Source organism: Castor canadensis, chromosome 14, assembly GCF_047511655.1.
Source record: "Castor canadensis chromosome 14, mCasCan1.hap1v2, whole genome shotgun sequence".
Lineage (NCBI taxonomy): Eukaryota > Metazoa > Chordata > Mammalia > Rodentia > Castoridae > Castor > Castor canadensis.
Window position 1 is genome coordinate 49,402,597 of NC_133399.1, and position 9,441 is coordinate 49,412,037.

General features: G+C 58.7%; 1 protein-coding gene across 3 annotated transcripts; it reads right to left on the reverse strand.

The window, feature by feature from the left end:
* Positions 1-50: 50 nt before the first annotated feature.
* On the reverse strand, positions 51-9,441 carry Tmem259 (transmembrane protein 259). Of its 3 annotated transcripts, none has more exons than XM_074054491.1 (11): positions 9,036-9,440; positions 3,791-4,063; positions 3,046-3,145; positions 2,836-2,946; positions 2,564-2,686; positions 2,393-2,493; positions 2,221-2,278; positions 2,056-2,139; positions 1,825-1,975; positions 1,569-1,668; positions 51-1,229 (listed from the first exon to the last, which is right to left on the reverse strand). In XM_074054491.1, exons 1-11 carry the CDS (start codon positions 9,264-9,266, stop codon positions 681-683), a joined length of 1,881 nt encoding a protein of 626 aa, XP_073910592.1. In that variant the 5' UTR covers positions 9,267-9,440; the 3' UTR covers positions 51-680. The 3 variants fall into 3 exon arrangements, with proteins under 3 accessions (XP_073910592.1, XP_020030690.1, XP_020030689.1); XM_020175101.2 differs by having other exon boundaries at positions 1,825-1,957; positions 9,036-9,439; XM_020175100.2 differs by having other exon boundaries at positions 1,825-1,957; positions 2,056-2,278; positions 9,036-9,441.

Genomic DNA, 9,441 nt, shown 5'->3' on the forward strand with positions numbered 1-9,441 from the left:
GAGGCAGCAGAACGGGCTTCCACTTTACATGCACATGCAGGCAGATTGGGTCCTGTCCACTGACAGTTTATTCTATATACAATTTTTACACTGCAATTAAATAGAATGGAATGAGCACTCCTCCGTATTCCTCACCGAGTGATTGGTTTGGCCACATGGCCCAGTCCCACCCTGAGTAGGGCTGCACCCTGGCCTCTGACCTTGGCACCTGTGTCTCTATGCTCGAGGTGCAGCTCTGCCCTCCCCGGGACCCCAAGCCCGGTGCACTCACGGAGAAGGGAGGCTGTGGAGAAGGCACTGTGCAGGGAGCACCAGGTAGGGCCTGACAGCACGAAGGTGTGCCTGGCCCCACCCCACCCACTCCACCATCTGATCACCTGGCTCAGACCTGCCCTATGGGTGACCTGTGCTGCCCACAGGCCGGTATGCTCTAGATCTCCCACCAAGCCCCTTTCAACCTTCCGTGGAGCCCCATCCCCCTTGCAGACCACCACAAACACAGCTGACTAGCAGGTCAAGCCTCAGTGGGCCCCACACCAGGGGAGAGAGACCCGCCTTCTGCAAACCTAATGAAACCCACACCATTCGCCAGCTGGGTGGTCCAGAGGAAGGGAGTGAGTGCTGGCACTCCACCCACCAGCAGGGAAGCCAGGGACAGGTGGCTCAGCTGCCAGGGCTTCTCAGGACCCAACCTGAGAGGGTTCATCCGTTGGGGCCATGGATGCAAGGCTGGGCCCACCTCCTGTGGCCACAGGGGTGGCTGTGTCAGGCCCAGCCAAGGAGTCACTCTGGGGGACACTGTCCTGGGAGGTGTGGGGGAGGCCCCCACTGGAACTCAGGGACCCAGCAGGCCGTCGCTCCAGGAGTGAGGCACTCAAGCCAGATAGGAATGAGGCGTCTGTGATAATGGCAGCCGTCTCTGCCATCCAGCCCAGGTCACCCCCTGCCGCAGCCGCCACTGAAGCAGCTACAGCCCCTAGGGAGGTGGGTGCTGTGGCCCCAGGCCCAGGCCCCCCACTGGCTCCAGTGGAGCCAGGGCCCAGGGCAAGAGGCTGGCCGGCAGGGTCAGGAGTGGCAGCTGGGGTGCCCGAGTTGTTGTTCAGGTCATCTGGCAGTGCTGTGGGGGTCCCGGGGCCCAGTGGCGGGCTCTGCAGTAGCATCTCCTGGATGCGGATCTGCTGCAGGATGGCAGGCAGCTCATAGTGATGGAAAAAGTAGATCATGGAATGCTGCGGGTGGGAGAGGGTGAGATCAGGTCAGTAGGCCCCACCCACCAACAGACCAGAGCCCCAGTACTGGTCTGGTGCAGGCCACACTGGAACTCAGTAAAGGACATGCCCTCTGCTCACTCTGACCTGCTGGAGCAGATTCAGTGGGAGGGCAAGATGTGCTGGGAACAGCCCAACCAAAGGATAGTGAGGCAGAGGACTGGACATGCACTGCCCAGCAGTGGGCCTGGTCCTCTGCAAAGGGCTTTCTGATCAGCTCTGGGACCTAGCTTGTGGACCTCAGTCTCTACCACTGCCAACCTGGTCAGTCACAGCCCTTCCTTCCCACCTAGGCCTCACCTGGATGAAGAGCCAGGAGGTGACTAGGGCCAGGCTGCTGTACTGCCCGTTGAAGCGGTAGTGGTAGGCGTAGAAAGCAAAGTGGTACAAGTAGAAGAACCTGTGGGGCAGGGCTGTGAGCAGGGGTGGTCATCCTTGTAAACCCCAGGACCCCAGCCTGCTTCCAGGATCCCGGCCCTCCTGCACACCCTGCGCTGGCCCCAGACCCCAGACTGCCTGTGACCCAGGGACTCCCTATCAGCCCCGCCCAGCTCACCGCAGCCAGTGCCGCTTGCTGGTGTTGGTGTGGCAGCAAATGGCATCATACTGGTCAGCCAGCCACACTATGAGGATAATGTAGAAGGCCGTGGTAGTGTCATTGAAAAACTCAGACATGATGGCCTCCATCCCTGTGGGGACAGGTGGCACTGGGTTGGGAGTGGGCGGGGCGGGGGGGGGGGTGTGAGGGCATGGGGTGGGGAAGGCTGGTGGGGGGCAGGGTCCTCACCAACGAGGGCTAAGATGACGGTCAGCAGGGGTGCTGCGGGGAAGGCGATGGCCATGTTCATCTCCAGCATCTGCAGCAGGTCCACTGCGGGCACAGGGCGCGGGGGCCACTCGTGAGGGCCTGGGGGCGAGCCCGCCCCGCCCCCCGTGGCCGGCCGGGACTCACCGATGAAGACGAAGATCTGGTGGTGGGAGTAGCGGAGCAGCATGGACACACTGAGCGTCTGCAAGTGAGGCCACAGGATCAGGAATTGCAGGGATCTTGCAGCCTAAAGCCCTGACCAGAGGCACCGCTTCCCCCACAACTTCCCAAGGCCCCACCCCTCCCCCACACTCACGAAGATAACCATGATGACAAAGGCAGCAAGGTAGGATGTGCGTGCCATCCACATGCTGACAAAGCGGTAGTGCTCGCCGGACACCACATTCCTCAGGAAGCCTGTGGGGAAGGCAATGAGCGCAGGTAACCCAGACCCCACTTCCCCCCCACCCATAGGGGTGAGCCACACCTTTGTTCTCCTCATTCTCAGCCAGGCCCTTCACGCTAGACATGAGGATGTCATCATAACCCAGGAACTCATCCAGCAGCAGGCGGCTGAAGCGGTCTCCGAAGCACTGGTCTCGCGTGGGATCTGTGTGTGGGTAGGGTCAGGGCTGAGCAGAAGCCCCCAGGAGGCATGGGAGGGAGATGCCCTGGGAAATGTCTTGCAGTTGGACAGGTCCTTTGGCCCCAGTCCCACCCGCAGCAGCTGGACACCCTGTGACTTGGGGTCTGGCTTACCCAGGGTGACAACCATGACGGGGATGCTCAAGCGCTGGCGTGTGGCCTGTGACAGACGCAGGAAGCCATACTCCAGTGAGTACTCCACGATGTACTCATCCTGTGGCCACACTGTGGGACAGCGCTGGTCAGCCTAGCTCATACCCACCACCCACCACCTGGCTGGCACAGTGCTGAAGCACCCACACCTGCCTGCAGACCTGGGCGTACCTTTGGCTGGTGTCTCAGGGAAAGGGAACTCCTGACTGTCATTCAAGGCCTCAGTACCACTTGGCGGCTTGAATACCTTGGGTTCAATGTCCAGCTCAAACTGTGGGCAACAGGGACCAAAGAGTCAGCAAGGCCAGCTGGGTTACAAGGGCCTGATCTAGGGAAGGCAGTCCCTTGTCTCTTTCTCCCACTGACCAGGTGAGGGGATGTCTACCATCTCCAGGGCTGGGGCCACTGTCCCATCACAGACCAGGACCAGGCTGACTTCCTGGACCCCCACCCCAATACCAAGCCCAGCCCACATGCAGCCATTTCCAGGAGAGGGTCTGAATCCTGGTGATGGGGACAGGACAGGGCAGGACATGCAGAGCTGAATGCTACAGAGGTCTCAGGGCTTGGGGTCAGCAGATCAGGGCCATTTGGACTCCAAGTCTCCAACTGCTAAAGCATGAGGATTTCTCATCACAGGGGCGGAGATGGCTATCTACCCCTGCCAGTGCCCGTGTGAGTGACAAACGCTCCTCTCCCATCCCCTGGCGACTTTGCCACCTAGGCTGGGCCCAGAGCTCTGAGCTGAGCCTTCAACTCCTCTTCCATTACTTCTGCCCTCAGTGACCCAGAACCAGGTCCATCTCTCTACCTGGCATCCAGGAGCCCCCCAGAAATGTACCAAGACACAGCACCTGTGCAGGCGGACCTGTCCTTCAATAGGTGTTCAGCCCCACACCTGCCAGGTGCAGCTCACCTTAACAGAGCTGTTCCCAAACATCTCCATGGTGAGTTCCTCCTCCTCATCCTCCAGCTCCAGGCCACTGGGCTCCATGGCCAGACCAGCAAAGCTCTGGCGGCCACCATCACAGAACTGCAGGAAGACGGGTGCACGGCTCGAATTGTGCCGTACCTCCACTCGCAGGATGCCCTCGCGCGGCCACTTGTCGCGTACATGCTCCAGGCAATTAATGGGCGAGCGGGAGAAGACAATGTGGATGTAGGCCAGCACGAACAGAACAAACAGGGCCTGGGGGGCAGGGGGATAACAGCAGTTAGCAACTGAGCAGCACAGACCTGCACCTGCTTGGTGCAGGGTAAGGGAAAGGGAAGGGGAAGGGAAGGAGAACCCTAGCAGGCAGTTGCACCCCTCCTAGGCTGCCAGCACCTGGCCAAACCCCCAAGCAGCTCAAGTGACTGAGGATTGACAGGCATCACTGTCCCAGGTCCTGACCTGGCACCCAGCCCAAGAAAGGCTGATGGGCCTTGGGCTTGAAAGACACCTGTGACTGGCCATACCTCCTGGGGTGAGCTGAATGGGACAAGGTTTGAAGGTCACAGCCCTGTCCATGTGGTTAAGACTCCCAAGGAGAGACACAGGGCTGGGTTCAGGCCTCCATGCAGAGCCCACTAGCACCACCAACCAGCTGCTCCCCAGCTGCTCCCCTCCCACAAAGCCCAGCCCAGAGGCTGTGGCCCCTAGACCACCTACTGGGCCCACCATCCATGTGAGGCCCACATAGTCCCCAGGGCCTTACGGCTGGTTCCTGCTGAAGTTCAGCTGTGTCTTCATGGCCTCTGATCTCATCAGCTAAGAATAGCCACCCTCCCTTGCTAGGAAGCCTCTGCACCCAACCAATCCTGGGTCTGGCCTGCCGAAGACACAGTTGGCCCTTGTGGACAGGGGCCAGATGCCTAGGTTGTTCTGCCTGTAAAATGGCACCACAGCCACTCTCATTGGGTATTTCTGACCCCAGTGGATGCTGGACAGTGTATGGGGCTGTTATAACTGGCATGGAGTATGTGGGGGTCAGGAACATAGCTCAGCAGCCTGCAGCGCCCAGAACACACCCCAGAGAACAATCTAGCCCTCAATGTCCCAAGTACCAACATTAAGAAGCCACACATTAGTTATTTGGGAAAAAATAACTAATAAATAAGTTATAAATAATTATAATAAAAATTAAAAAATTATAAATAATAATAAAAATAAGTCTGATTCCTCTTCCACCAGAGATCTAGGACATAGTCCTGAGGGACAGACACTGTGACCTGGGGCTCCCAATTTCTGGGGCTGCCCTCTCCCTGCCTCAGTCAGTATGTGAGCATCACTGTGGATAGCATCCTAGGACTTCAGGGGAGCAGGTGACCATGGAGGTAGTCCCTTGACCCAGGAGTCTCACCTAAAGGAGGCTCTGTTGCCAGAGGACCCTGGGTGGATGTGTGGGATATTTGTGGTGTTTACAACTGGGGAGCTCCTGGCATGAAATGGGTGGAAGCCAGAGATACTGCTCAGTGCCCTGCAATGTACAAGATACCCCACCAGAGGACAACCTGGCCCCGGTGTCCACAGCAGCAGCAGAGTGTGAGGTTAAATGTGGGCCCCTCCTTTGGGCCATCTAGGGCAGCCCCTTTGCCAGGAAGCCCTGCTTGTCTCCTGGCTCTGTTTGCCATGCCACCTCCCAGCACGGATGTTGTGTACATGACACCAACTTTCCGAGCCATCTGCAAAGCCTGTGAGTACAACATCCATCTGCTGCCCCCCTCCATGGCACACAGTGCCTGCTGCCCCAGTGGGGTGCCAGGGAGCCCCATTTGGTTCTGCCAAATGTTTCAGTAGTGGGGTCAGCATAGTCTCCCACACTCCACACACTCCCAAGTTTCCAGACTCCAGGGAAGAGCTGACTGACCCAAAACCACAGCTAGAAGGACCAGGACCATGGAGACGTAAGAGCACAAAGCTCCTCCCCACCTGCTGACAAGGGGCCATCCAATGAACTCAGGGAGGGCCTGAGAGGGTGCACTGACTGTGGCCACAGAGCCACAAGCATTCCATCCATGTCTACTGGTAGCCAGACCTCCCCTCTGAAGCCATCTGCAGACTGAGGACAGGGCTGGGTCAGCAAAGCACCTATAACCCTCCTGGCCAACTTTGTTGCCTGGGACCTGATGGGGACACAAACCCAGAGAATAGATACCCTGGATCTGAGCATACTGCTCACTAAAGTCCTGAATCCAGCAACACCTGAACCTGAAGTAAGGCCTACCATGGACTCCTCAGTTAAGAGCTACAGGTCAGCACACCAGCAAAGGACTGCACTGGATGACATACTGGCACATTATAAAGAGAGCTACCAGAGTATGTCCCAAGCTAGGGGCTGCCCAGCACTTCCTAGGGACAGACATACTCTTCCCACCATCCTAGATCACAAATGAGGAAACCAAGACACACGGCTCACAAGCCTGCTGAGGTCACTCAACCAGAAGGGTAGGCAGGACCAGTCACAGGTTATAGACTGAGACTTCCAGCTGACCTTGACCACGAGTAGACTGGCAGCCTTGGGAGGACCTCAGTCTGGGGGAAGGCAGATAGATGCATAGTCTGCCATATCCACATCCCACAGGAACATGACACAAGAATGGGGTTGGCATCTGCAGAGATACCAAGTGGCCTCTAGGACCCAAACATTATGACACAGATTTCAGTGGTGTCCTCTCCAGCAGCCCTTGCAGTGGGCACACATCCCCACACCCAAGTCCCTATGTTGGCCAGGCCCCCAGCAGTTCTCCACTGACTAGCAGGGCCAGGAGTCTCTGTCCCACACAAGATCCACTCCCATCTAGGCCTCTGCTTCCTCACCGCAGAGCAACAAGTGGGTACATGCAGCCAGACTTATCTCTGGGTCCTCCTGGCCTAGGCTGCTCCCTGCCGAGCTTGCCTCAGTCACTCCACATGCCCTGAGTAATCCAGATCAACCCCTATTCCCTGCTGCTGCCCTCAAGCTCTCAGCCAGAATACCAAAGGTCCACCAGGCCTACTGCCTGGATGCCCTGCTCTTCACCTTGGTAGCCCACTCACCTGAGTCCTTTGCCCTGCCCACTCAGCCCCAGCACTGGCACTCCCTTCTTTCAGGTCTGACCCTCAATGCTGCAATCCAGAGCCCTACAGGAGGCTGGCAGTGAGCACTGTTAGATGCTAGGCTGCAGAAGCTGCACTAGCCACCATGTCCAGGAATAACCCAACACTCCCAGCCAGGGCTCAGAGCATCCCAGTGCCCTGCCCCCAAGGTAGGTCTCCCCATGGACGAGAGTCCAAGCCTGCAGGTCCATCTCTGGGTGTTCCATGGGGCCACACCTTCCTCCACAGGCTGCCTAGGCCAGAAGCTGACATTTCATGTCTACTAGTCTTTGCCTTCCTAGCATCGAAGCCGTGACACCAATGAGGCCAGCAGGCTGCCACCTTTCTCCAGAAGCCAACAGGGCACACAGTCTCCTAAAATGACCCAAGCTTAGGCATGGGCTCCAGGGAACAGCAGGCAGGTGGCCTTTACTTCTGGGACAGAAAGGCGGAAGTAGAAGAGTGGAGCTTCCCAGAATCCAGAGCAGACTCAGAAAGTGGCTATTCTGGTCAGACTTCCCAAATAAATAAAATGTGCAGGGTCCAAAACTACACTTCCTGACAAACAGATCCCTACCTCCACCAGTGATCCAATGGCCTGACACCCCAGCTGAGGGACTCAGGGACACTGACAGCATCCCTGAAGCACCCGATTTCTGAGGCTCCCACATGGCAGTGCAGGGTGACCTGTAACAGTGGCCAAGACCCAGATGCCTGGAGATGGAGCCAGGCCTACAGGAACGGCCCAAGCATCCAGCCCCTTCCATATCAGAAAGTAATGGAACCAGAGCAAGACCACTGGTACACACCTTCAGGGAGGTGAGGTCGGGTACCTGCAGTGACCATGGTAGGTATCCCAAAGCAGGCCTCCCCACGCACTACCTGCATGGTGACTCCTTCTGGGATCCCAACCACTCCAGTCTTCCTGGGTGTCCAAGGAAAACCCACCCTACGGATGAGCCTCTGTCCACAGGCTCAAGCCATATAAGGAGACCATGGAGTCTGATAAAGGATCCTAGATTCAGGACCTCCCTCCCCCCACATGAAGCAGTTCTTAGAGCTGCAGGGAGGGAGGAAAGGGAAGAAGGAGAAAGGACCCAACACCAGCGGGGGAGGCCGGCTCCTCATGCCTGGACATTTGGTCCATCTGCAGACCAGGGACTAGAGGTCCAGGGGAACTTCCCTGGCAGCTTTGGTAGGGCTAGGACCTGCCCTGATGGCGGGGCTTTGACTCCTTCCACCAAACCCCAAAGAGCAGCCAGCTTGTGCCCAACTGTTCAGGCTGGGATCCGACTCACAGTCTCACCTGTCCAGTCCAGCAGCATCAGCTTCTTCTGCCACACAAGGAAGAAAGATCTCACTCTGTGACATCAGAGGGCCCCTGCCACTTCTCCATTTCCTTAGACAGATTACAAACCTACAATCCAGGTGGCCCAGCTGACCTCAAGCAAAACTTCTTCCTGGAGGAACCCAGGCTTGGCACTAGTTCTTCCTGAGTTGAGGCCCAGAGGCCACCAAGGAGCTCCAGAAGTGGACAAGGCCAGGGTAGGCAGCACAGAGGTTCCATCAGACCCTCAGTCCACCAGTGACACTGATGCTAACCCGACCAAGTCCTATCCCTATCAAGGCCCTATGAGGCTCAGCCAGGAGGGGAAGACCCCCACCAAGAGGAAGAGACCATGTGGGGGGCGACATCCTTGTGCAGGGGGCGATCCCCAGGGGAGACCTGGGATAGACTAGTTCTGAACAAGCTCAGGCACGGGTAAGGTGTTTAGGGGGTCCAGGGGCTGAAGATCCCAGGCTGCCGAGTCAGGGGTCAAAGGGCGAGAGGAGGGCCCTGGGAGGTAAGGGCGAGGCTCCAAGCCGGGGAGGTGGGGCCCCAGGAAGGAGGAGGGCAGGACAGGACCAGGGACTCCAACGGGATGACACTTGGGTCTTCCCGGGAGGAGGCACCAAGACAGCACTGTGTCCAGGCGCCTAGGATCAGAGGTCGCAGGCACCAGGGTCCCTAACGGATCGGACCGGATCTAAGCCTCCAATGCAGGGGGGGAGCCCGCGTGCCACTGGAGTCAAGTGTCAGGGGTTGGGGGCCAGGGGCGGTCACCTTGAGCAGTACGAAGAACTCGAAGAGGCGGCGGAAGGCAGGCGGGAAGAGCCGCGAGTAGGTGACAGCCATCTTGAAGAAGAGCGCGTGGAAAAGTCGGTCGCGCACGTTGATGAGGGGGTTGGGGTTCAGGTTGGGGGTGCGCGGGCCTCGCGCGGGGGCCGGTCCGCCGCCGCCACCGCCGCCGTTGGGCCCGGGCCCCGGGGCCGCGGGCGCCGCGTGCTCCGACATGCCGCCCCGCTTCGCTCTGGCGGCCGGCAGTTGTCCGAGATGTGTTCCGGCCGCCGCCTCCCTCGCCACTGCCCACGGCCGCTTCCGCTGCCTTCGCCTTCTCCTGCGTCCGCCGGGCCTGCAATGCCTGCGAGCGCACCAGGCCAGACGGCCCTAGGCCCGCGGGGCACCCTGG

Coding starts and splice junctions, on each gene's coding strand:
- Tmem259 (XM_020175100.2), bottom strand. CDS start 9,266: ATGTCGGAGCACGCGGCGCCCGCGGCCCCGGGGCCCGGGCCCAACGGC. Junction 2,279..2,392: donor TTGTCATCATGGTTATCTTC/GTGAGTGTGGGG, acceptor CCTCACTTGCAG/ACGCTCAGTGTGTCCATGCT. Junction 1,230..1,568: donor CCTCCTGGCTCTTCATCCAG/GTGAGGCCTAGG, acceptor TCCCACCCGCAG/CATTCCATGATCTACTTTTT.